Here is a 27,299-nt window from a genome sequence, read left to right on the forward strand (position 1 = left end):
GCCTGCAGCCACGCCCCTGTGGGCAACAATCAATGAAACGTCATCTTTTGTTAGCAGTGCCCCTCGCTAAATACTTTTTTTTCTATTTTATAACTTTATTGACATTATTATCGCTTAAATTAAATATGATATAATACAAACTATATATGAAACATAAACACTGTCCCAGGTTTATTAAAGTTCCGTCTGGCTGGATTCACTAACTAAAATTATGCATTATGTTAAGTAAGATTTTTATTTTTGATATTATACAACGATTTTAATCTAATCTAATTTACCCGTTTGAGTCCAACCAACACAGGGCTTCAGTCGACATTTGTTCCACATGATCCTGGGCTTGATCAGCAAGTTTCTAGGAAAGGAAACGCATCACAGATTATCTAACCTTTATAATATATCAAATTACACGATATGAGCAGTGAAAATCTCACCTCACTACTGTAACTGGAGAGTGTGTGTGGTGTTGAGTTGCAATGAGTACCATTTCTGCAATCGCCACAATTGCCAGAGACATTGTTCAGGTGTCCAGTGTTTGCATTTAATTTACATAAAATAGACAGTATTTTTAATTTGCATTACCAAATTATAGTAGACATGAATGGAACCAGCCTGAATGATGTCAAAGTAGTTGGTGACATCATATTACCAAGTTATAATAGTGGGAGAGATAAACGGAACCACCTTGAATGATGTCAAAGTAAGTAATTACATCATAAAGGTCAAATCCCAACAAAGCTTTTAGATTCATCACTGGGGTGTGGTTGATTCTTAAAGTGTGATCTTCAGGTTTGATAGGTTTACAGTCTCTGTAAAAGTCACATTCTTTGCTGAGGGTTTGGAGAAAATTTTAGTTTTGGTCAAGTTTAGCAAAAGAAAGGTCAGTGGTTGACAAAATAGATCACAAAGAAATGATAGGACGTTTATATTTCAGATACAACAGAGAATGCAATGCTGTGAATTAGGAGAGTCTTGCAGAACAATTACATTTTTCGTCAAAAAGTTGGGGGGGGATATTCTCTGATCAAATTCCTTATTTTTGACAGGTCATACCTCAGCCAAAGAGTGACACGAGAAGCCATTTTTCAGACATAACATCAGTTGTGCATTGCTGAGAGGGTAAGAACACTGAACGTTTGATTAACTTGTTATTTTACTGTAAGGTCCACAGTTGACAGTTGATTCCAAGTTTACTTTGTTGATTTGGCAAAGCTCTTTGGACTCTACAGCCACAAGGGTTCATCGCCTGTTTTGTAATCTGTTGTGTTTATGATTGGACCGTTTGTGATGGATTCATGTTTTTATACACTATAAACTGCATTGCATGGAGAAGCTACTTTATTCATTATCATCCTCAATAATTCACACTCGTAATTGTAAATTACTGTTAGTGCGGATAGTGGAATTTGTTTTCCAGACATCTGTAGTTCCACTGTCTGACGATAGGTGTCCCACTGAGCAAACCACGCACCTCTGACGTGTATATTTGCGAGAGAGAAGAAGACAAAATAACAAAAAGGCAAACCTCAAAGCTGCAGTTTCACTCCACGGCTCTGCGTTTACATTCACATTGTTTCTTAAAACAAAATGTAACGATACGATAACGATACAAGGTGTATCGTGCGGCGGCTTGAACGGAGCGTCAGAGAGAATTCAAGCTTCTCCCCTTCTGACCTGCTTTTGTTTGGGAATCTGGCAAATGGAAGCTAGCGTTTAATGTTAGCTTATCACGACTGACAGACCGGAGACAACACAACACGGTTACCTTCATAAACCCGGTGAGTTGCCTTTGTCATTCCGGTCACGATTTGCTATTCGGTTCTCTTTGCCATCCGCCTGAGCTGACGAGCGAACACGTTGCTGCGCTTAATTGGACTTTCACTTGTTATTTATGGTTTAAACGACGGATTTGTGTGATAACACATTCAGAGATATAAGTGCGGCAACATGGTACAAAAGCTCCAATCTAGAACCGAGGAGTAAATCTGTGGAGCTCTGGATCTGAGGGAAATGAAGCTTCATAAACTTTAGGCAGCAGTAATCAAACCATCGTTATCTTGTAAGGTATTTGTTAATGTTTGTTATTGTTGCCATTGATTGAAAAGAATACAGAGCTTTGGTATTGAATTTACACTTGTTTACAGCTCTTTAAAGGCTTATTGTCCTAATCTTGTTGTGGCTGGCAGGGCAGAGATGGGCAGTCTGGGCAGCAGGTTCCAGTCCCCCTCTCCTGAGCCGGAGGAGGAGGAGGAGGCTACAGAGGGCGCAGGCACCGGCCGCAAACACACCTGCGAGTGTAAGAAGAGGAAGAGGAACGCTCAGTGCGACTGTGAGAGCGAAGCAGAGGAGGAAGACACCATCCTGGACACGCCTCGCAGGCAAGTACACCTCTGTGTGTGAAGGAACGATCCTCTCTGCTGACAGTTTGGCTGTGATCGGGGACTTAGAGTTCATTTCATTGTTTTCCGTCTGTTTGTACAGGAAGAAATTGAAAAGCACGTCGAGATACATTTACCAGACTTTGTTCCTGAACGGGGAAAACAGCGACATCTGCATCTGTGCGCTGGGACAAGACTGGAACCTCCACAAGGTCTACTTATGCCAGGTAACTAACTAACACACACACACACACACACACACACACACACACACACACTTTCTTACTTGACCCCTCCCTCTCTCCTTCAGTCAGGATATTTCTCCAGCATGTTCAGCGGCTCGTGGAAGGAATCCAACATGATGGTCATCAACTTGGAGATCCCCGACCAGAACATCGACACTGAAGGTGAGAGACGTGGGGGAGAGGAGCGGCCAGCTGGGTTTGCTTTGATCGCAGCACTTAACTGTTTCAGTGTGTAGCTCTGCAGGTGGTGTTTGGATCCTTGTACAGAGACGACGTCCTGATCAAGCCCAGCAGGGTCGTCAGCATCCTGGCTGCCGCTTGTATGCTCCAGCTGGTCAGTGGCTCCTTTGTCGCTCTTCCCAGCTCTGATTGGCTTAGAGCTCATCGTTCTGTTTGCTTCCACAGGACGGTTTGATCCAGCAGTGCGGCGAGACCATGAAGGAGAACATCAGCGTGAAGACGGTGTGCGGTTACTACGCCTGCGCCAACATCTACGGCCTGGACTCGGTCATGAAGAAGTTAGATTTGCTTTTCATCTCCACAGTTTAACCGGTCTGTGTTTGTGTGTGTGTTCCTGGAGGTAAATATGTGTGTTTGTGCCTCAGGTGTCTGGAGTGGCTGCTGAACAACCTGATGACGCACCAGAACGTCGACCTGATGAAAGAACTCGGGTAAAGTCTTAGTTTTTTCTTACATCTTTTGTCTTTCTGCGCTCACTTTTTGGAAGGAAACTCAGGCTGGATCTGCTGTGTGTTTACAGGTCAGAGGTCATGGAGCAGCTCATCCAGTCGTCTGACCTCTTCGTCATGCAGGTGGAGATGGACGTGTACACGGCTCTGAAGAAGGTACGGACACAAACACGCCCGTTATTCTGCACACTGAGCGTCTCTCACGGCAACGCTCTCCCTCTCTCTCTTTTCGTCTCTCTCCAGTGGATGTTCCTGCAGATTAACCCTTCGTGGGACGGCCCCATCAAGCAGCTCCTGGCTGACGCAGACGCCTGGCTTTGCAAACGCAGGACAGGTGAGGTCACGTGGCGTTAAGTAGAGGAAGTCACAGGTTCACAACCCGCCCTGGGCACAGATTAAGATTCCATCACGTTTCTGCAGACCTGTGTGAGTCAGAGCCCTTCCTGAACACGGAGGAAGGAGCGGCGTTCTGTTCGGTGTTCAAGCACGTTCGTCTGCAGTACATCATCAACGACCTGGCGTCGGCGCGCATCGTGGAGAGAGACAACATTCTGCCTCCGGGTAAGACCAAAATCTTGAAAAGCTGTTATTTGTTTCAGCATTAAAAAGACAAAAGGTGCTTTAGTTTGGCTTAATGAAACCCAAACTTCAACCTTTAATACACTCAGCTGTTCCACTACATAGTAACGTGTGTATGTATTTCTATTCCTGTCTAATTCTCTCAGATTGGTTAACGTTGGTGTACAAAAACCAGTGGTTTGCGATGCTGCGGACAGAATTCGACAACGATTACGGGTGAGAATCTGACACGATCCATATTAAATACAAAACCGCAACGTCTCTCATCTCCATGCGGTTACCGTGACAAATGTTACTGTGTTGCCTCAGGCCGCAGGAGGCCAACAAGGAGGAGTTTGAGCTGAGCAGCATGCGGTGCGGCAGGAAGCTGAACAAAGACGGCGACGTGAGTTAGAAGATCTCGCACGTTGATGTTTAACAATGTAACTGCTCGAGATCAAAAACGGTAAAATCCTCCCCTCTCCTTCCTCCTGCACCTCAGTACTGCTGGCGATGGACGGGCTTTAACTTTGGGTTTGACATGCTGGTGACCTACACCAACCGCTTCATCATCTTCAAAAGGAACACCCTGAGTCAGCCATGTGGGGGCGCTGTGAGCCTGCAGCCTCGGAGGCACCTGGCGTACAGGTCAGTGCAGACGCTCGCCTTTAACCCGAAACCATTCCTCCTATAGTTGACCCCCTCATGTTCAATCCATGTTATTTTACGGAGGATTCACAAAATGTTTCAGCAACACTGTTTACCTGAAGTTTAACTCGCCGGTGAGCAGAAAGAGTTCATTTGATTGAAACACGTTTAAAGTTGCTGATATAAGTCGTAACTGCACGTACCTTCTGTCCTTCGCTGCAGGTTGCGTCTCGCTTCCTTCGACACCCGCGGGAAGCTGGTGTGCAGCCGCTCCACGGGATACCAGCTCCTCACGCTGGAGAAAGACCAGGTAAGAGCGCCGCCATCTTGTCACGACCTGTCTACGCCGCCGTCACACTCAAACTCCGCCCCCTTCCGTTTCCCTCAGGAGTACGTGGTGATGAACCTGGACAGCCGCTTGTTGTCGTTCCCCCTCTACGTCTGCTGCAACTTCATGTACACTTCGACGCACATGGACCACCGGACAGACTCGTCGGAACAAGACGTCGGCTCCCGCACCACGTGTTGATGCCCGCACGGCGACGCCACCATTCCCAGAGGAAAGGCTCCACTCACGTGTTCCTCCCGTGTTCCTCACCTACACGAGCCCAACAGGCCAGCAGCACATTTTTAACACAACACGTCGTCTGCATGTTCTTGTAACTCATCAAGTCTTTGTTGAAAATGTACAAGGTGCTTTTTTTCTTTTTCTTTTTTAAACGACATCCTGATTTAGCTGCAAGGCGGCTTCCGTTCTCCTTGGACCCAATCGGGAGTTCTGGGATCAAATTCCAGAATGGGAAAAGCTCCACTCGCTTTGAGCTGGATATCAGCATCAGACTCTGAGCGTGAAATAAAGTTTACACAACCACTTGAGTTGATTTTGGAAGAGGGGAGTGTGAATCTTGGAACATCAAAAGGGAACAGCACCCAAGGGCGGGCTTAGGGCCTGTAGTCATCTTCATCATCCTCCTCATCAGACTGATACCAGCGTTGTGATGCTGCTTTTCTGAGGCGTTTCGTTGCACCGTTAAATCGTTCAGTATTGAGTTTTGACCCTGCGCGTTTTGCGGGGACATGTTGACCTTTCACCTCATCACACCGGACTGTATCACTCACTCAGATCACTGGTTACTGAAGCGGCGCCTCAGGAAATCTGTTGGCCCTCGGAACAAAATTGACTTGTACTTTTTTTGCGGCGCGGTCGTCCGGTCGCCCGAAGAGCCGCCGCTCTGATTTTTCACCATCCGTTGCTTTTATTTGATGTTTGTTATTTAATTTTTTACTTCAGATGTATGGATTAATTTTTGTTAAAGATAACAGTTGACTGCCAATAAACGCTCCCGTCTTGCTGTGGTGCTGATCACATGACGCTCCTGCTTCTTACAGCACAGCTTTCACCATCCATCATCTCCTCTCCCACTGGTGCTTGATAGTAATGTCATTCTTCGGAGCAGCCCTGCCCCCTACAGGATGAAGTCTGAACTGCTACTTGTTGACGCTACCACAAGTTAATTAACTGATCTTTGATTGACTTTGATGTCCAGGCATTTGATTCTCTCACGTCAGCAATAATAGAATCATATGTGCGGTTCCTCTAAGATCACTTATCTCTCAGCATATTAATGGTTTAGCAATCATGTTAAAGTGATCAGGGAGCTCACTTTTTACTGATGTGTGTCACGCTTACACTTTTGTGGCAGCGTATCACCGTTCTTGCTTAGGTCACAGATCTCATTCTTGCTTCATCTCAGTGTTTGAGTCAGACTGGTTTCATAATTGAATTGGTTTCACCCAAAATTCCAGCTTGGAAACTACATTTTATAGAATGTATAAGAACGTTTAATGGAATGTTTTGGACCAATTCTATGGATGACTTTATACAGTCTGGAGTTAAGTCGCTGCTTCTTGTTTTTTTTAAGAGATTTTGTTTTGCAGTTGTTCCACTTGTCACCTTACAGTGTTGCCTTCCATTATCTGTATATAATGGAGCATATTTAATAATACTCATTAAAATATATCCAACAGAAGCTTTACTGGAGTTTGTCGTCGTCTTCCTGTTGCTTTGTCTCAATAACTTAGTTTTAATTTAGTAGTAATGCAGTCCAAACCCAGTTGCATCCTCAGTATGTTTAATGTGTGGAAACACCATGGGCACAACACGACTACAAATCAGGAGAGAAGTGATGACAAACGAGCACCGGCAGAGGTTAAAGGTCAATATAAAAACCTGCAAACCACCACAGGCTTTATAAAGAAGACCTGAATGCATCAAAGCAACTGATGGAAACGTGTTCAATGATCAACAAATGAGTCGAATCTGAGCAAGTGGAGTTCATCTACAGCCCGACAGCTCATCAGATACATTGGAGTTTATGTGATTTATGTGAATGATACTGTAATATATGTTTGGCAGGCTTTAGTTTGAGGTATATTTAGCCCTTAGCTTAGGGGACACAAGTCTGAGGGCCAAATGTGAACAAAGCTGGACCAAACATTAATATTAACTGATTAATCAATCGTGTCATTTTTCCAATCATTGATAACAACATAGTATTGGCTTCACGTCACGTCTTTACCTCTTTTTACACATCCTCCGCCCTCGGGACATTACGTAGATAATCACGTCACATAACCACATAAATAACAACGTGTGTCACAGTGAGTCGCTTGTTCAGTTCGTGAGCTGATGTCGAGTCTCTCTGCCCAAACTCGACCTATTACATCACATTATCCTTTATCCTTCAGCCCTCACAGGCAGCTGAGGTCACTTTGTTGTTATGTTATGTGTGTGTGTTTGTGTGTATTCTGTCTGAAGCTACCTACAGGAACGGTTCGGCTGTAATCCACCCCTGACCTCCTGCTGCTCCTCCTCCTCCTCCTCCTCACTGTGGTATAGAATCCAAATTCTCTTTGATTCTGCGGGTCATGCTGGGGATCAGGTTGATGTGGTCGTCCACGCAGCTGCCCACGCAACGCTCCATCAGAGCTCGCACCGCCGGCTCCTTGGCCCCCGAGTCAAAGAGGTCCTTGGCCTTATCATTGCAGTGCATCGTGCATCTGGCCAGACGGTCCTGATGAGGGGAGGAGGACAATGAGATTCAGTGACACGAAGACACACAGATCTTAGACTGGACACAGGTATCAACAACTCAGTTCCCTTATTGCTGGGTCACCTAGGGGGTTTGGCCTTGATACACACACACACACAAATACAGAACTTCCACCAAAACATCTAGCAGACCTTTGATCACAGTGAAGAGTGGAGATCATGTACACACCTGAAACTTCTCAAGCTCTGAGGTGACCAGCGCCTGAGCCTGGGCCAGAGGAGTGTGGCAGCGCTCGATGCACTGGTGCACCTGAGACATGGAGTCTGACGAGCGATCGCAACATTCCGCGCTGCACTTGAACATGTGACTCTGCAGCAGGAGAGCGGAAGATTAGAACAGGTGCCTTAGAACACGAGGAGATGTGCAAACCGATCACAGCGAGGCTCGTAAATGTGTGTGTGTGTGTGTACAGTATGTGCCCACCTGCATTTTCCGGATGTGGTCCCTCTCTAAACTCTGGACCATCTCTTCCACCACGACCTGCACGCGTGTCTGGTGAGCCTCCGCCATCTCGATTCCTCCCGTTCAATCCTTCAGAACATTCACGACTGTCAAAACAAAGCGGCCGTTGGCCCTGACAGAAATTCCCTTCCTTCGCCGTTTGAATGAAACTAAGGTCACCTCCGGCTAACGCATGGCTCGGCTTCTGACGGCTTACGACACTTCCGCTTTCCTTCCGCAACCACTTGAAGAAAATAAAGCACACTTCCGTTTTTATTTTGAGCCCCTCATAACGTGCGATGAATGACCTTGAATCTAGCTGGCTCGTATTAAAGCTTTTACTTTGAAAGTCCACGTTTAGCGTCACGGGATGTACAGCTCTTTATTTGGGCGGTGCTCACGGAGTTTCGATGAGACTCAAGCGTTCAATAAGTTTATTTTCGTCATTAATCCCTCCGAGACTTATGTTAACCAGTCGGTTTAGTTTACAGGGAGACGTACTTTAGTTTTTACGTGTTTATTTATGTATTTATCTTTAAGTTTACCGCTGTTTGAGCGAGTTTGAAAGCTACTTCTGGATCCGCAGCAGCTCCTCCGGTCACCTGTCAGATAGTGAGTCCGCCGCCACTACGATCACGTATTTGAGTTGTAAAGTTTGTGTTGTGTTCAAATGAGACAAATGTAACAAATTCGACCTCAGTTAAACATTAAGTTCGGGTTACATTTAATATTACTATACATTTGTTGTTTCCTTGAGTAGCCCTGAAGTTTACAGAATGTGACCTTTGACCCTCACTGATAGACGTTATTGACTTGGTTTCTCCCACTCAGATGTTTGAATGATACATTGACTGGAAGAACCACGATGGACCTGAGAACTGCGTCGCTGAGGGCGCTGCTCCTCCTGGGGCTTTGTCACGCCGGCAGAAGGACTCTGGCCTCGGCTCCAGGGATTCAGGCCCAGCCCAGGAGGATCGGTGAGATGGTCTCCCTGAGTCTTCCAGAGTCCTCCAGAGTCCCCTAGAGTCCTCCTGACATCTGTTTCCATCTCCTATTAGAGTGTATTTGTAATACCTAATATGAGTGTAACACCAGAGTAACTCCATTATGATGTTGTAGATTAAAGTTTGTGTTGTTTGTCTGTTTCTCAGCTGTGGTGGGAGGAGGCATCGGCGGAGCGGCGGCCTCGTATTACCTGAGGCAGGAGTTTGGAGCGGCGGTCAAGATCGACGTGTTTGAGCCTGGCACCATCGGCGGGCGACTGGCCACCGTGAAGATGGGAGACTACGAGTACGAGACGGGAGGCTGTGTGATCCATCCCCTCAACCTGCACATGAAGCACTTTGTTGACAGATTAGGTATAAGGTGTCTCTGGAGGCTCGGTCGCCCGTCTCACATGTGGACGCTTGAGTGACACTGCTGCTGTCTCTTGTCTCTTTCAGGTCTGTCCCAGAGGAAAGACGTCCCCTCTAAAGTAGCGATCTTTGACGGGAAGGAGCTCGTGTTTGAAGAGAGCGACTGGTTCATCGTAAACTTCATACGGATGATCTGGCGTTATGGGTTCAATATTATTCGCATGCGGATGTGGGTGGAGGGAGTTCTGGACAAATTTATGAGGTAAGACGGACGGAAGATGTGGCTTCAGAACCTCAAATGAAGATGAAACTCAAGCCTGTTCTGACTGAATCCCTGCTGTGTTTCAGGATCTATCAGTACCAGCAGTTTGGGTATTCGTTCTCCAGCGTGGACAAGCTTCTGCACGCCATGGGGGGCGATGGCTTCCTCGCGCTGGTCAATAAGACCCTGGAGGAAGCCATGATGGCCGACGGATTCTCGCAGATCTTCCTCAACGACTTTGTTGCGCCGATCGCTCGCGTCAACTATGGCCAGAGCGTTCGCATCAACGGCTTTGTGGGTACGTTCAGTCTTTCTTTACCGACAGATAAAAGAGTGTGACACAGTTGTAACACACCCGGCTTCCTGTCCGGTCTGCAGGCGCCGTGTCTCTGGCGGGGGCAGATTCGGGTTTGTGGGCCGTGGATGGCGGCAATAAAAGAGTTTGCTCCGGACTCCTCTACCACAGCAAGAGTGAGCTCATCCCTGCAAGAGTGACGTCCATCTCTGCCAAGCTCCGGCCGTCCAAGACGGGTACGAGTCACAACGTTTAACGGTTTGGAATATCAGGAACAGGTCCGGTTCTTTTCCAGTGTGTAACAGCTTCCGGTCTTCCCTCCCTCAGGCACCACAGCCAGTTTCTACGAGGTGAATTATGTCGGGGAATCCGGCTCGGCCCACTCTTTGTACGACATCGTGGTCGTGGCGACGCCGCTCCACGAGGGATTGTCCGACATCACCTTCTCAGGCTTCACCCCGCCCATCCCGTCTCACTACCCCGGGCGCTACCACCAGACGGTCTCCACGCTGGTCCACGGGAAGCTGAACGTGTCCTACCTGGGCACCACAGAGGCGGCGTCAGAGTTCACCGTGTCCGACGTGCTCACGACGGACTCCGAGGGCTCCGACATCAACAGCTTGAGCTCCATCGATCCCGTCCACATCCCTCCGGGTTACAAGCGCCCCCCTGCCAGCCAGGCCAAGGTGTGGAAGGTGTTCTCCCCGGAGCCGCTGTCCCAGGAGCAGCTGGCGCACATGTTCCTCTCCTGGGATTCGGTGTCGGAGACCCGGTGGCTGGCGTACCCTGCTTACCGCCCGCCGCATCGCAGGACGCCGCCCTTCATCCTGCACGACCGGCTGTACTACCTCAACGCCGTGGAGTGGGCGGCCAGCGCCATGGAGATGAGCGCCATGTCCGCCCGGAACGTGGCTCTGCTGGCTCACCACCGCTGGTACGGGCAGGACGGGAAGATCGACCAGGAAGACCTACACACACGTCTTAGAGGGGAACTCTGAGAGAGAGGGGGAGAGGGGGGAGAGAGAGAAGGGGGTGGGTGAAAGAGACTCACGCCCCAAACCTGAAGCAAGAACATGTCAAACAAAAGGCACATACCTCCGTCAAGGCAGAGCAGTCCTCCAATTACGACTTAAGGAATCCAGGAGAGAGAAATCATAGAGGAGGTTATTACAGCGCCACCATCAGGCTGACTGATAACATGTAATGATGATGACAAACCAGAGCTGAAACATGACCATCCTTGGTGGAGGTAATGAAGGAGACGCAGCACTCCACAGACAACACTGTAGAATAAACAAACACTGTAAAATCAAACTCACAGTGCAGGGAAACGTGTGTGTGTGTGTGTGTGTGTGTGTGTGTGTGTGTGTGTGTGTGTGTGTGTGTGTGTGTGTGTGTGTGTGTGTGTGTGTGTGTGTGTGTGTGTGTGTGTGTGTGTGTGTGTGTGTGTGTGTGTGTGTCTCTACCTCTGCAGCACTCCACTGTAAAACACCCTGACCACATCGAGTCACAGATGAAACTACCTAAAGATGTCAGAGTATTTAAATGTGCCTTTGTGACATCACTGTTAACTTTAAATAATGTTTTTTTGTGATTTGGCTCTTTATAAATAAATACAGAGGGAGTGTGAGCACCGGGACCAAAGTGACCACAGCGTGTTTACAACAGGGAAAGTCTCAGTATCAGGTGCAGAAATGACCTAAACACTTTGATATGAAGGAATAATAACTTGTTTTTAAAGCATCTTTAATGGTGTTGGATTTTGCAAACTAGGTTGCCAGGTTGGGTCTCAACAAGCGGTACTGTAGCACAAACACTAATCAATAGTGCACTTTCATTGATAGTGTAAATCATGTTGAACTTAAAACTGCCTGATGCCAAAACCACAAATCTTAAGTTAGAAAGCATTAAAAATTGGGAACAAAACAACTTCCCCTTCAATCTATCACTGTATTTTAATGTTTACAGTCACAATAAAGTGATGATCTCTTATCTGTGTTATCTGTGTTGCTTTTTTTACATTTGACTCTATTAGATATCATATGTTGACGTGTTTAGTTGTGTGTTTATAAGAGTTCAGAGTCAAATCGGCTCCCAGTGATTCATCAAAGCTGCAGACAAAACAAAGAGAAGCTGGAGTTTGAGTATTGAACATTGAACATTGTTTTCATTTGATTCCTGGTCCCAAATCAAAGGCCCATGTGAGCGAGGAGCCAACAATGGGGCTCATTGACAGGAGGAATAAGGATATGACTGTTTGAGGGAGCGTCCGGGGGGGAAGTGACACCCAGCTGCCCGCTCAGGTAGGGAGGGACAATGGTACCAGAGCACCACAACATGTGATGCTGCTGCAGATATAAGAGGGAGCAGAACCTGACGGCAACACACACAGTTTGGAGTGACACTGAAGACACGGAGCCAACATGAGGTTCCTTGTGCCGTTATTCGTTTCCCTCGCTGTGGCTTCATTCCACACCGGTAAGAAGAAGAACAATAAATAGATGTTTAAGGACTTCAATGTATGAAATTAGATGATCTTGAATGATGAATGAAGGGAGAAGACTAGGACTTATTATTATTTAGTCTTGTTTATTAAATGTATTACTGCATATTCCTTGATTTCTGTGATCTGTTTATATTTGATTAAATCTGTATACAAGCGTTCTGTAGCTGTTTATAGAAACCCATCACATGCATGTAGTTGATCTGTGGTAAAATGTGTTTCTGTGGCGACTCCTCTGCAGCTCTCTCTGCATCTCTGGAAACTGCAGAGAAAGTGGAAATAAACGTACCACGAGGCAAGACAGCCAGCTGATCAATAACAATGATTGATTATAATGGAGAAAGACTTGACAGAGGTGAATTTAACCAGAATATCTTTTTTTTCTAACAGATGGGCTCTCTGAACTGCAGAAAATAGGTACAGTGCATTGAGACTGAAGATGTAAAATATAGAAGATATCATTATATGTCTTTATTTACTTATTTATCTCTTCTTCTCTTTCTGCCTGCACAGATCAGATGGAGTTTGAGGCGGCTCAGGTGAACGAAGCGGCTCAGATGAACGGTAAGTTTATAGCCCAGTGAGTCCAGAGTTCACCGCCGTGACCTCGGCACGGAGCGAGCTGACCTCTAGAGTAAACACGACCTTTGAACCTAACGTGACAAGAGTGTCAAATAATTTGTCGTTAAATTAATGGTCACTTTTCAACTTTTCCTGTATAAAGTTACAGAGGAGCAGAACGAGGACGTCCGTTACCTGGGTGAGATAAAAAAACGTTCTCACTTCCTATTTATACTTTGTAAGCATCAAAATGTCCCTCAGGTTGATCTGTGTTCACTTACTGAAGTCATCTTTTAAATACAGAGGCGGCTCAAGATGAAACAGGTGAGTTATTATTCCTCCGCTGGTCGCTGACGCCTGTTCATTAAGTTAAGAAGAATCACCTGTGGAAATGTCTTCACAGTGAAGGATCACATTGCAGCTGTGGACGGCGGCACAGGTGTGTAAGACGGAAAAATGGCGAAATATAATAAATAAATAATAGAAAGAATTTAAACAAACATCTCTAATTTATTTTTCAACAAGGATTCATATTTTAGAATTAACTTACAGATATCACTAATATTAATTATATATATAATATATTATTGTGCAAATTAACATTAATGATCTTAATTCATGTTAATTTAATTTAATTAATATTACTTCTTCGTTGTAAATAGTTATAATTACATTTGTCCCCGTCAAATTTGCTTTAATTTGTTAAAGAGACTGTAAGCAGCTGTAGCTCGTTACGTTATGCCCAATGGGGCTTTTAACTGTCGAAACTAACTTGTTTACAAATAAAAATGTAATTCAAGATGTCTTCAATTGAATTAAGTACGAGTTAGAATTTACATTGAAGATAACTTGAATTAAATCACATTATACCAAGTCACTGTATGACTAACTGACATGTGATCCTTGTTGCATAACTCTTACGTAATAATGTTTTCTCTCCTGCAGAGGGCGCTGCGAACACCGGAGCTGCAGCACACGAGGGTAGGAAAAACTGTTTACTTTTTAACCTACAGGTGGCAGTAAAGGGCCGTTTAGAGAAAGTCGCTCAGGAGTAGAAAGTAGGTGAAAACTCAAAGTACACAGTGTACAAATATCACAATGTGGTGACTTTTCTCATCTGCCCTTCATAGACTCGTCTGAGTCCTCTGAGGAAGCAGACGGTGAGAGTTTGTTACCAGTTTGTTTTCCAGAGCAGGTTATTCCAAAACATATAAACTTTAATTTTGAACTTCTGGCATTCAAAAAGTCCTAATTTCTGTCATTATCACTTTTGCCAGGGGAGAGGCAGAGACGCGGTGAGTGCTGTAAACAAACACACACATTCCAACTGACAGAGCTCATGTGACCTCCTCTTTTGCAACACAATAGACTCATTCACCTTGACTTCAATGCTTATTTTGTGTTTATGATGCGATTTATTTCTTTTTTTTTTTTTAATTAAGGGTTGAACAAATAAAAATAGACATTTAATAAAAATTTAGCCAAAGGGAATGCGAGATCATTCCACACCTTACTTGGTTGTGGTTTTGACACATTTTTACTGTCATTCCAGAGCATCATGAGGTCGTGACCGAGTCTGTGAGCAGTTTGGGTGAGTAACTAAAACTGAACTGAACTGGCTGGAAGCTGCTTTGACCTGCTTTAATTACTATATATCCTCCTTTTCCCTCTGCAGATGACGCCAGTAAGGATCAAACCAAGTGGCAAGGTGATAAAACTCTAAATACAGCACCCAAATATGAGCAATAGTAACAATTGACCAAATCCTTTACGGTTTTTAAAAGTATTTTTAATAACCCAAACACATTTTATGGCTTAATTATGTTTGTTTTTGTGGTTTCTGTAACAGTGATGTGTTTTGAGTGGCGATGTGAATGTTAAATGGTCAGTTATGTAAAACACCAGTCAGTGAAAACCATTATTTTGGTCAGACCCAGTCTCAGTAAACAGACTTAAATAGTGCTTTTATAGGTCGGTTCAGAATCAAGTAAACAGGAAACAGCAAGAATTTACACTCTGGCGAAACATGGTTCACAAAAAAATCTCATTTCGAGGTTTGTTTCTATTTAAATAAAAAGCCAAGAAAGCGATTCCCTGGGGGCAGATTGAGGGCTCCAGAGATGGTACGCTCCATGTTTACACGCTGACCTGAATATAAGACGCTATGATTGTTTATTTGAGCAGTTTCCTCTTGTTTGAATGAATCTAGGACAAAAATCCAGGGCACTGAGACGTCTGTCCCCAGGTGCTTATTGTGCTTGATTTATACAGTATCATCTGCTAAGAGTTATTTTAGCACCAAGGATGCACTGTCCCTGTCCTACAAGATGCTGAAGGGGATTTACTGTTTTAAAAAAGGGTCAAATTCTCACATCGGAAGTTGATGTGATGACAGACGGTGTATAAAAGGGATTTAAACCTGTGGTAGTAAATATTATATAACTGCTTTCTCACCACAACATCCACAAGGATCTGCTGCAATCATAATTCATCATTATCAAACAGTCATGGTTGCTCCACTGCTTTACAGCCCTGGAGATCCATCAGAACTGTGGTGTGTTTAATGTGAAGCTTCAGCACAAAAGAATCCTCTAATCTCTTTATTACTGCGCCACAGACATACTGGAGTGAGGAGGAGGAGGAAGAAGAGGAGCAGCAGCAGCAGGACACAGCTCCCATCCCTTACCACCCAGTGTCTAAACCACACTGAGCCTACCGTCAATAAACATACTACCTATACACACATGCACGCGTGACCTTTACTCCTCTCTGCTCAACACGCTCACTTTACATAGACAAATTCAAATGACGCAAGCTTCATTTTGCCATTTTTATTTTATTTTTTCTCCAATGTGGTCCAGAGAATGCTGATGTGCATTAAAAAACTAAACAAAAACAGTATTTTTCTTTGGTACCTAAAAAGGGTAAATAAAACAATTAAGGCAACTAGAGCATCTATCTGGTCTGTAATGCATTTAGTGCTGCAGCCAAATGACCACACAAGGGTGGCATGCAAAGTATGTTTCCATCCAGGTCTGCTCCACATCACACCACCCGCTCTGACGTCCTGCCAGAACCATCGCCTCGACATCGAAATGGGATCACATGGTAAAGCAGAGCGACTCCAGCGTACAGGCGGGGGTGTGCACGTTCCGGAGAAACGAACCCTGCGAGGGCGAAGCAGCCTGTAGAGGTGGAACTTAAGAGAAACCAGGACTTTTTTTTCTTTTCTTAAATGGCTTCAGCAGGTCACAAAGCACTTCAACCGAGTTTGATGCGATCAAGTTTTAACAGGAAACTTAAGGTCTTGTTTGATATCGCTTTGCCTCGACCTTCCTACTTCTGATTCAAGTAGCTAAAGTGATTTCAGGCAGATGTGCGACGGTCGAAGTAGAGCCTCGGCAAACGCAATCGGAGACCTAAACTGCGGCCCTGGATCAGGATAACGCAGAGATGTAAAAGTGTCCAGCTCACGATGTGTCAGAGGTGTGCCGCTCTACGCTGATGATGCAGCAGGTCTCATCCAGTGTGTACGATAAGTGTATCCATCAGTAAAGTGATCAGAGAGCTGCTGCTCTGTTGTACGGCACAAGACAGCAGTGACGTCTCAACCAATCCAAACGTTTTATGACACAAAGCCGCCGCTCAGAGAGTTTATACACTTTTGAGGGGCGATTTTTTTTTATACAAAGAAACTAGCCTCTATTCCAAAAGCAAATCTTCCACTTCAGGGAACATAAGGGGGGGGAGACACACACACACACCGATCACCTCATCCTGCACCTAAATGCTGCATTTACACGTACATTAACTTTCAGCGTGTGTTATGACAGCGGTACATCTGCAAACTTTAAATACTGCACTTATTTGTACATTTTTCTACTTGTAAAACATGATTTTTGTTTTTTAAAAAAGGAGCACGACTGTATATACACATAATTCTGAGTAAAAAAACAAAACGGAAGAAAATGTCTTGGAAAGGAAATCAGATGTTTTTACATAAATTGAAAATGGAAAAAAACCTAAAAACTGGTCAGAAATCAAATGCAGCCTTCCCACTTCAAGTCGTTGGACCCAAATGGAACTAACAGCTAAATTTCTAGGTGGAAAGTGATGCAGCAAAGAGCCACTGAGCCTTCATCACCACAACCACCAAAACCCTTTTTTTTCTCTCTCTTCAAGTTGGTTTGAGGTAAGCAATATATTTTGGCCCCCAAACCTCGACGCCTCGACTCGTCTCGCCTCCTGCTGCGCACCGGAGCGTCGTCTCTCTCTCCCCTCCCCTGCACGGGGCGGTTTGTCCCGGCCGAACTCTCACAGGATCCCGTAGATGAAGATGGCCATGATGGCGGCGCTGATGAGGCCGGAGATGGGCACGGTCACGAACCAGGCTATGAAGATGTTCCTGAACAGGCGCCAGTCCACCGCTTTCTTGGACCGCAGCCATCCTACGGCGACCACAGAGCCCACCTGGAACCACAGCACTTTAGTTCACTACTGCACCGCCACATGACCTGAAGCTCAATGTTGTTCCACGCGTCGGCCCTCCCAGACTGGAATCTTACTCATCATAAGTCTCCCTCACACTATCCGGCCTCTTCCTCACCTCACACTAACCGCACTCTTCCTCCATGTCTCAGTCCAGTTCCCTGACCACAGTGTGTGTGACTGGCTTACCTTGCAGTGGGTGGTGGAGACAGGCAGGCCAATGTTGGAGGCAACCACGACAGTCAGGGCTGAGGCCAGTTCAATGCTGAAACCACTGCAGACGGACAAACAAGACTCAGGTCTCTGATGGATCAATGTGTGTGTGTATGTATGTGTCTGCTATAGAGAAAGCCTGGTCATGTCTGAGGGGGTTGTGGTTTTCTGGAGACAAACTGAATGTAGTGTGTGTGTGTGTGTGTGTGTGTGTGTGTGTGTGTGTGTGTGTGTGTGTGTGTGTGTGTGTGTGTGTGTGTGTGTGTGTGTGTGTGTGTGTGTGTGTACCTGGAGGGGGTGATTGGTGTAAGGTCCCTGCCCATCGTCTGGATCACTCTGCGGCCCCAAACCCAGAGGCCGACACAGATGCCCACGCCTCCGTACAGCAGCAGCCAGATGGGCGTGGCCTGTTTGGAGGAGACGCTGCTGGTCTCGTACACGAGCCACAGAGCTACCAAAGGTCCGATTGCGTTACTGTGGATCAAACAAAGACGACTTTAATAACGACAAAGATCTTAAATGGGCCAAGTAAAAACAAAAAAACGTTGAGACATCGAGTGCATACCTGACGTCATTTCCTCCGTGGGCGAAGGATCCGAAGCAGGCAGTGAGAATCTGGAGGAACTGGAAGAGGATGGAGACTTCCGGTTTGTCCGCGTCAAGTCGGTCATCTTCCAGGGAGCTGTGGCTGCTGCCTGCGTCATCCTTCCCCAGCTCCACCGCCACCTCTTGTTCTCCCAGACCCTCGGGCGTCGTGTGCTCCGCCACCGCGTTGCAGTAGCTGGTGTAGCTGTCCATGCGCACGCGCTTCCTCTCCTGGCCGCCCGTCGCCGGGCCTTTCTCCGCGTCTTCGCTGGCGCGCAGCTCCCCGTCTTTATGCTTGAACTCTCCGTGCATGCCGATGATGGCCATGGTGTACGAGGTGTAGCTGTTGTTGCGACGGATGGGCCGGTCGCCCGCCTCGCCCATGCAGTCGCCGACCTTGGCCAGGTGGAGCTTGTGCAGCAGGTCCTTGTAGAGACCCGAGTCCTTGTGGACCGTGTGGTATTGGCTGTAACCGTTACTTGGCACTTGTGGCGTTCTGTTGTTGAACTGCGCGTGATTGTTTAACTGGATCTGGCTGGGGGTGTTTGTGGAGCCGTTGTTCTGCTGGGCCTGCTGGTTGTTGACCTGAACCTGGTCATTTGGCTGAACCTGTTTGGAGACTGGACACGAGAACACAAGGTTTAGTCTTTAGGATCATAAAACTGAGCCGGAGTACAAACTAGATACACACCAATAACTGCCAGTAATTGTAAAGTGTGAAATATTCAACAGAACATGAATCTAACTGCAGCTCTTTGGGCCACTTACCACCATTTGATTCGCTGTAGTCTGCGTCATCAGAGTCTCCTATGTCAAAGGTCACCTTGCGCTCTTTATTGTCCAGGTCATCAGAGTCGCCGATACCAAACGCCACCCTGCGCTCCTCTGGGGCGGGCGCGGGCTGTTCGGGGGGGCTCTGGCCCTCGGCTGGGGGCGTCTCCGTGGCGCTCTGCTTCAGGATGGGGGACTGGGCCTCCCTCAGCTCCCTCTTCTCCATCAGGGGGCTCTCAGAGGGGCTGGAGGACTTGACGTCTCCTGGTGGGGGAGCGGAGGAGTGTGAGCCCGGGCCGTGTGCAAACATGCACAGTGCAGCAGTGGAACATGAGCACAGCACATGGGGCTTTTTTTTTAACCTCTGCTCTACTCCGGCAAGCTTGCATAACTAGGGCAAAAAACCCTGTTGGTTTATTTACACGACCACCAGCAGCTACATGAAAGGAGACGCTGCTCTGCACAGTCGACATTTGTTTGTGGTTTCTATGTGAATTACACACTCCGATGCCAGTGTGTGTGATGACTCTAGGTTTGCTCTGACCAGCTGGCCTTGTTGCATCATCTGAACTGGTGGAGGCTGGAAACGGAGCGGTCACGGTCTCGGCCTTCACCTGCACCTGCATGCGCAGAGACCGCCGTGTCGTCACCTCAACTCAACCTGGGGCCTATTTTAGTCTGGGAGGCAAAGACCTATTAGTGGATCAACGTCACCCAATTAGGGGACGTGTCAACCGGGCCGAGCTGGAGCCAGCGAGGCCGAGCTCGACTGGATAAGCCTGCAGTTCCTCATTAAGCTGTGCAGCGAGTTAATTACTGCAGATCAAAGGGCTGTTAGTGCCTTCAGCCAGAGTGGCATCTAGAGGGAATTATGTGTCTTTGTGCTGGAATAACAATGGAACAAACAATTAAATGAATACGAATTTGAGAATATACGTCTCCTAACTTTTTCACAATGATTTAAGTCAAAGTTGCAGAAGGTAAAAACATAAAATGTGACTTACGTTCGATCTTCTTCTTCAGCCGCGGGCAGACAATAAACCAGACCACAAGGGCCGTCAGGAGAGAAAAGGCCAATGAGATGAGCAGGATGCCCCACCAAGGGATCTTGTCAAATCCCAGCACTGAAGGACCCCCAGGTGCCACAGACAGAACCAGACACACACACACACAGACAGACAAAGCAAACGGAGAAAGGCAGTTTTAAAATAAAAAACAGGGCAGCGGCTGCTACCTTAACACTTACAGTTAAACCGTCTACATGGTGACAGATTTGGAAAAGGAGAGGAAAGGAAATTAGTTACAGGGGACAGAAACTAGCTGAACTTGGACACCAGAAGCTGAGCTGCGGCACTACGTCCTAGTTAGATGTCAAGCATGTTCAACTCCAAGCTGTGTGGGGTTGTGAAACAGCTACAGGTGAAAGAGCACAGATGTCACAGCGACACGGCCGAGTGCCCGCGGGCGATTAGTTCCTCTGCAGGGCGACATAAAGCGGGGAGAGCGAGGGAGATATAAGGGAGTCACAGTAGAGGGGGTTTGCTGTAGTGTTGAAACGGCCCCGTTGCCAAGACTGCAGTAAAGCTGGTGCAGCAGCAGTGGATGTATGCGGCGCATGCTGGCAGAAAGTGAGGAGGGAAACGCCCCCGAGGGAACGAGTCGCTGTCATATCAGAGGATGCAATTCAGCAAAGTGGTGAGGAGAGGGGAAAAACAAAACAACAAAAAGCTGCTGAAAACTCTCAACGGCGAGTCGGGCGAGGTGACCTTGACGTTGGACACCTTGGGAGTGTTCGGGATGAGAAAAGGCAAACAAAAGGGGGGGCAAGAGGCCGGGCGATAAGCAGGCCTGGTCAGCGTGTTCGTGTGGGGGCAGAGTCCCTCCACCGCAGCATGAGACTGCAGGGCGTCGCGCCGGTGTTTATTCTGTTACGCAACACCAGCTCGTCCCCTCCAGGCCGGGAGCAGCATGGGAGGAGAAACCAGAGGGAGGCATGTGATGTTCCACCCCCGACACACACACCACAACAGCTGAGCTACTTTCCACTGAATCAAACTGTCCCATATATGCTTGGAGGATCGCAAACAGGTGTGCCTCAGACAACAGCCCAGGAGGCATCAACAAGTGCCGAGGCAAACCTACAGCTAACAAAGACAAGGCAGTGCGAGTTGTGCGTGCTGCCTGACGTGTTTACCTTGACGTCAATCATTAGGCAAGCTCATGGAAAACAAGGAAAGTGTCCCAGCCTGGATAACCGGTAAACACTCCTACACAGACGGGTCAGTCTTTACCACAGTCATGCAGTGGGATGAAAGGGCCGGTACAGGAAGTGGAATCTGACCTCAACTGCGCTCCACGCCCTCCCTGTAACCTCCGTATCCTGTGACCGACATATTACGCAATTATACGGTTTGTTGTTTTTTGTTCACTGCTTTGAAGTGCAGCTCCTCCACTAAACCTACGGACGCCGACACTTTATGACTCCAGCAGGGTGTTTATGACTCACTTTACACTGACTGTTCAACAGTCCTGGCTTTTGTGCGGAACTTGGGTTGGAACTTACCATGGCGCACCGAATGGATTTCAAAAGCACAATAAGCACGCATCCTTGACCCCGCCGTTGACAACAGAGGCCCATGAGGAGGATTAGTGCGGTATCAGCACAATGGCTGGGGTTCATTTCAGACCGGTCCCGTCTGTAGCGGGGCTGATTAACCGCCTCGCGCTGCTGGTTGTTGTTTAGTGTTCCCAGAGCAACAAATACCACCATCTGTTTTCAAGAGGGCAACTTTTCCAGGAGGTAATGAGCTCTCCCGCTATACAATTGTGTGTGAGGCTGAAGTGGTGGCTAAAGAGGGAGGGGGGGCGGGCAGATGTGTCAAACATACACTGCGCTTTAAAACAAAACGACAAGAACATATCTACAATGTCAGCGAGTCTCCAAGGACGAGATTCTGTGCAGACTGGAGCCCTCAGAGTTGCGACCTTATTGTAAAGACAAACCACTAAAGGTTCAGAGTGATCAAACTGCCTCTCAAGATGCAGGAGAAACGACACATCATCCATCTTCATTTCTGACAGTAGCCAAGTGATTTACAAGGTGTGAAGAGCTGAAGTGCCACTGATCCTCATTTCCACTTTTGACCTCCAAATTCTTTGGCCTGGATCACTATCGTTTTTTTCTTTTTGCACAAGCCTGACTGTCTGTGGCCCTGGTGCATATATGGAGTATAGGAATGTGCTGTGGGGTGCCTGGTGTCCGATCACACTACTATGATGGTGCAGACGGGAGCAGAGAGTTCTCACAAACTGTACCCACCGGAGGAAATGCTGCGGCATTAGTATACATCAGCAATAATTTGGCTTTGTTGCTGATCACCATGGCAATATTCCATCCAAAACTGGGCCTGACAAGATCGTGTTGTTTGAAGATTGTTTGCATGTGTCATTACATAAATGGTAATAAATCTACACAGGCCTGGCATTCTTCTGATCTACTGACATGCTGGTGGTTTGTAGTGTGGCTAGGATGTGTAACACTGTAGTACACGTACGGATCTCCGTGTTCAGGTATGACTTGACAACTGTACAGAATGTGCCTGACTAAGCAGGGCACGTGCATCTCCTCTGTGCATGCACATGTACACATCAGTGCATGATATCTGGTCATACTCTGGCCTGTGGCCGTCATTTAATGGCCCAGGCCAGCTAACATCTTGAACTGTTAGGCCCTGTAGAGAGAAGAAAACAAAAAGGAGCAAAAGTTGCTCATTTAATAACGTATCCTTGAGATAAAGCCAACAGAGCTGTAAAATGCAGGGCAACAACACAAACTACTTGCAGTGACCAACTATAACCATTTCAAAACACTTTACTTCTCTTTTCCTCCTCCACGTCTGAAGGGCACAGACACTGACGTCAAGAATTAGGTGAAATCTTATTTCCATCTCCCTGTTGTGCTCCGTTCTAAAAATTTCATTCCGGCTATGACCCACATAGAACCACAAGCAAGAGGGCCCCAAAAAACATGTTAAAATAAACACTCCTCCTGTGAAAATGGTAAACAGTCTGGTTGAGTCTGGAATAAGTGTGGGTATGAGGCTGTCTGAGGGAGCAGTTTATTTTAGGCTGCGGCTGTGGGCAGGCATGCAGAGCAAACGGGCTCAAACAATGATACTCACTCGGAGCTCCAGCGAACATGATGGAGAATATGTTGATTCCCATGGTGATGGCATAGAAGACGGGCAGGGCCTTCAGTCCGTTAGGCACAGAGTCTTTCTGCATGGATAAAACAGAGCACAGTCATCACTGCTGCTTAAACAGGACTACCATGTCGGAGGTTGACGGTCAACAGAACGAGAGTATGATGATGTGGATAAGGAACTACAATAACATTGCTGTCAATATAAAAAAAAAATATTTCTTGAATATACACTTATAAAATGTGTTAACTAAACTTACCTTTTGTAAGATGAACACACGCACAAAGTAGAAAACAATGCCTGACATTATACCGGACAGAAGAGGACTCAGGAACCAGGAACCAACTGTAAAGTTAACAACAAGTACTGCATTTTAGGGGGAAATTGATACACGATAGACTTGTCAGACAAAATCAACGGACTGTTGCATTTGTCTTGTTAAAAATCAGACGTGTTGGCAGGAGTCTAATCCATACCAGAAAATGAACACAATCACTGCTTTTCTACGAATTGGAAAGTAGGTTATTGTCTGTTCCATTGACAGGAGAGTGGATTTCCACTTGAACTCAACTGTGTTGGCAAACTGCTCCTATGGAAGGCACTTCTGCAGTTGCAAATAAGGTTTGGTTGAACAACTTGCATCATCCAGCTTTCTTTTCAAGTTTTCTTCCAAGATGTGTTTTGGACTTTTGCCCTATATAACATTAGCCAACACATCACAACACTGTAGTATTCAGTCACACCCTCCAATAAAATTACTATGAAATTCAACCAAACAATAAGGATTCTAGGTCACCTGATAAGACACCGTGACTCACCAATACGAAGGAGTTCCAACCATTTGACCCCCTGTTGGCCTTTGGCAACCAGAGAGAAACCAATAGTAGCACCAACAATGCAGTGTGTTCCAGATATAGGCAGCCTGAGGAAAGAGGCAGCCAGCTGCCACACAGCAGAACCTAGTGACAATAAATAAATCGCATCAGAACAAACTCAACTTACTCAATCAAATGGAGGTCAAAACGTGTACAGTTTTAGAATGATGACCCAACAGACTCAGCACAGAGGAAACTGGTAGGAAAGTGTCTGAAGGCTACAATATACTGCACAGCTGTAGCTACAAAATGCATTATTCATGTTAATGAGATGATGTTCACAGGGGTCAATGACTTCAGGGGCAATTACGTAAGAGATAAGCAGCGGATCCTCACCAAACATCGCGCTGACGGATCCAGCCATCAGCACGTGCTCAGAGCCTTTGTACATGTCCACGTCGATGATGCCTTTACGGATTGTCTCACTCACTTTGGCCCCCAGGAGCACAGAGCCCACGGTCTCGAACACGGTGGCCAGAATACAGGCCTGTCGTAAGGTGACCACCCCAGAGCCCACGGCTGTGCCAAATGAGTTGGCGACATCGTTGGCACCCACAGAGAAGGCTAGAACGAAGGCGATGATGAAGCCGACAATCAGCAGCCACATGTATTCTGTTAGAGGGCCCTGGGTCGGCGCCACCATGGTGGCCGCCAGTAATATTACAGTTGCTGTTGCCGTTGTTGAAACCATGATTGCAGACTATAGATGACTCACTTCACAATCTTTAAGGGAATGAATATTTTTCGAAATGTGTATGCGACTCTTTAAACAGCAGCTTCAAATAAGAGGTACAAAAGTAATAAATAACTGACTATACTTCAGGCCAAAGTGTCCAAGAGGATTTAATACAGAGCAGTGCAAAATGTGTAATAGCGTCTGGGGTCTGATCAGAAATAATTTAAGTTAGAGAGAGGTACTATGTGGGCTTATTGCTATCCTGTAATTATACTGGCTCTATTGCTGATCCTTTGGAGCTGAGCTATCAAGCAGAGTGAACAGACAGCCATTGTGCAAATGTAACTGCAGGTGAAATGTGGAACATCCTGAAAAAGATTGAAAGACAGAGAGGCTTATTACAAGAAGATCATTGTTTCCTCCAATTCCACACTAGACACATGGATGATTGTGAAAGAAGTAAACAGCCAGAGCACATAAACACTGGGTGCTGCTGGTGGGGCTCAACAACTCTTATCAGCTTCTCTACTACAGACTCAGATAAAACCTTCCAGTAGTAAACATTTGAGTTAGAAGGACCTTCACAGATGATTGTCCCTAACATTTTGCGAACATTCTGGGCCCTGCTTGAGGCCAACATATGAGACATTGATATTAATGCAATACCTTCCATTTATCTTTCTCCAAAACATTCTTTAAACACGTGCTTCCCTAACGTCCCCAAAGTGACTGCATTGGGGTTTTTATTGCACCCGAATTAACGAAGAAAAGAGGCCGTTTCGCACCGTTTCCAGTTCGATCATATCAACTTCTGAAGTGTTGTCTTAAGTATCGACCACTTTGTGCGTTTTCTATACATTCGCCGATAAAACGCTGTCTTTCCGGGACCTGGTGTGGGAGGCCATTTTTGGGAAATGTCGCATGAGGAAACGGCATGAAAAGAGCAACATCGGCGTGTGTTCCAGCTCGGATCGTTTTTACTTTGTTTGAAGTTTGTTGTTATGTGGTTCATCTCAGAAGTAGACAAATAAAAAAACCTTTAAGAAACGCGAGATCTGCGTTGTTAGGCGGCCGAGTACAAACTCATCATCCTACGCGTGCACGTGTCGTCATCCATTCATACGGTGAATAGTCTGCCCCCGGGATGTGTTAGGTTCTACACTCGGCCTCCGTTTGTCAACATTAGACAATTGTATATTTATTTGGTCTGTTAGCTACTACGAATGCTTCTACGTCGTTTTGTCTCAGTTTAATTGACGTTTATGATGATCTTTCGTAAAAACTGGGACGCAACCGGATGTAACAGTTTAGAGGGCACACAGACACACTATCGATGCGGAGCAGACTAACCGGGTGGACGGTCTCCCAACATTATGTTTTCACAACATTATTACGATCCATCACCCATATTTTGGTTGTTAGGTGTGCCGGACCTATTGACCTAATTTGCGTCTCAACTTTAACGCTACTTCCCCATAACCGATTACTTAACACCTATACATACGGAGATCTAAAAATTAACGCGAACCATTACTTGTGGACTGACTTTGTCCAGACAACGTGTTTTCAGTAAGATACAGCCCGTTTCTAGCTGATGTTAGGACGCCATTGGAAATCAGTTAGCGTTGGTTACGGAACACAATGGTTTCAAATCACCGAAGCTAGCCGCGGCTATACGCTAAAAACCAAGTGGTGACGTTAGTTTTAGTTCATTCATTCGTTCATTCAGCTGTCTATGTAGACAAAATGTCCAAAGTACTAAACTTACCACACGTTGCAGTTGTCGGTCCTGTGAAGAATGGTGTCCGGTTCCTAGCAAGTAAGCTAATTAACGCGCGTACGTATCGTGTAGCGCGCGCGGGATAACGGGAAATAAAACTGACGAAGAAGTATCAAAAATAAGCTTCCTGTTAAACAAAAAGCCGGTTGTCCAACGCTGTCCTAATAAATTTGCTCCTTTATGTCAAATAAATCTGTGTTTACGAGCCAGAAATGACTTGGTTTGAATGGGTCTCAAGCCTTTGCTGACGCGAGAGATGAATTTGTGTCGTGCCGGTGCTGGAGGCTCGAGGCGGATTCTACTTTATTGGATACACCCTACTACAGACCCCGCCCACCGCCAGCTGTCTGCAACGTCATGCGCACTGCGCTCCTCCCAAAATCCCGCCGCCTACGGGATTGTGTTGTATAATCTTACATTTTTTCCTCTACTCTACTCTACTAATTCTACTCTAGTGGGTCAAACACTCAAATAACTTGCATAACATGTTTTCTTAAATTAATCCTCCCTCCATGACAACTGTGACCAAGTATTATAAGATTCTATCCGGCCCTAGACCTGTTTGAGATACATATGATTATAATTTTGCCACTCTAACTGATTGACTACCAAGGGAAACACTGACGAGTAGAATATTGAAAGTTTACAAAAATACAAAAACGGA

At 46.3% G+C, this 27,299-nt stretch overlaps 4 protein-coding genes across 5 annotated transcripts; 2 read left to right on the forward strand and 2 right to left on the reverse strand.

Moving 5' to 3' along the window:
- Window positions 1-14: 14 nt before the first annotated feature.
- On the forward strand, window positions 15-6,551 carry gmcl1 (germ cell-less, spermatogenesis associated). 2 transcript variants are annotated; one of them, XM_076163507.1, is made up of 15 exons: window positions 15-1,775; window positions 2,184-2,379; window positions 2,483-2,602; window positions 2,686-2,782; window positions 2,857-2,954; window positions 3,026-3,138; window positions 3,226-3,291; window positions 3,381-3,465; window positions 3,553-3,643; window positions 3,730-3,870; window positions 4,035-4,104; window positions 4,198-4,273; window positions 4,370-4,515; window positions 4,738-4,825; window positions 4,904-6,551. In XM_076163507.1, the coding sequence occupies exons 2-15, from the start codon at window positions 2,191-2,193 to the stop codon at window positions 5,042-5,044; spliced, it is 1,521 nt and encodes a 506-aa protein (XP_076019622.1). In that variant the 5' UTR covers window positions 15-1,775; window positions 2,184-2,190; the 3' UTR covers window positions 5,045-6,551. The 2 variants fall into 2 exon arrangements, with proteins under 2 accessions (XP_076019622.1, XP_076019623.1); XM_076163508.1 differs by lacking the exon at window positions 15-1,775 and adding an exon at window positions 1,809-2,056.
- Window positions 6,552-6,630: 79 nt separating this feature from the next.
- fam136a (family with sequence similarity 136 member A) lies at window positions 6,631-8,328 on the reverse strand. Its single transcript, XM_076163999.1, has 3 exons — window positions 8,052-8,328; window positions 7,797-7,937; window positions 6,631-7,589 (listed from the first exon to the last, which is right to left on the reverse strand). The coding sequence occupies exons 1-3, from the start codon at window positions 8,136-8,138 to the stop codon at window positions 7,401-7,403; spliced, it is 417 nt and encodes a 138-aa protein (XP_076020114.1). The 5' UTR covers window positions 8,139-8,328; the 3' UTR covers window positions 6,631-7,400.
- Window positions 8,329-8,451: 123 nt separating this feature from the next.
- Window positions 8,452-11,851, forward strand: pcyox1 (prenylcysteine oxidase 1). The gene is made up of 7 exons (XM_076163998.1): window positions 8,452-8,681; window positions 8,901-9,046; window positions 9,221-9,427; window positions 9,512-9,686; window positions 9,773-9,984; window positions 10,065-10,217; window positions 10,309-11,851. Exons 2-7 carry the CDS (start codon window positions 8,935-8,937, stop codon window positions 10,977-10,979), a joined length of 1,530 nt encoding a protein of 509 aa, XP_076020113.1. The 5' UTR covers window positions 8,452-8,681; window positions 8,901-8,934; the 3' UTR covers window positions 10,980-11,851.
- Window positions 11,852-15,861: 4,010 nt separating this feature from the next.
- Window positions 15,862-26,931, reverse strand: LOC143010952 (sodium-dependent phosphate transporter 1-B-like). The gene is made up of 11 exons (XM_076163563.1): window positions 26,624-26,931; window positions 24,516-25,223; window positions 24,123-24,263; window positions 23,564-23,649; window positions 23,284-23,380; window positions 20,107-20,226; window positions 19,100-19,366; window positions 18,312-18,951; window positions 18,035-18,220; window positions 17,723-17,807; window positions 15,862-17,515 (listed from the first exon to the last, which is right to left on the reverse strand). The coding sequence occupies exons 2-11, from the start codon at window positions 24,868-24,870 to the stop codon at window positions 17,360-17,362; spliced, it is 2,133 nt and encodes a 710-aa protein (XP_076019678.1). The 5' UTR covers window positions 24,871-25,223; window positions 26,624-26,931; the 3' UTR covers window positions 15,862-17,359.
- Between the last annotated feature and the right edge of the window lie 368 nt (window positions 26,932-27,299).

Source organism: Genypterus blacodes, unplaced genomic scaffold, assembly GCF_046128005.1.
Source record: "Genypterus blacodes isolate CSIRO-AG114 ecotype Tasmania unplaced genomic scaffold, CSIRO-AGI_Gbla_v1 ptg000133l_1, whole genome shotgun sequence".
Taxonomy (NCBI): domain Eukaryota; kingdom Metazoa; phylum Chordata; class Actinopteri; order Ophidiiformes; family Ophidiidae; genus Genypterus; species Genypterus blacodes.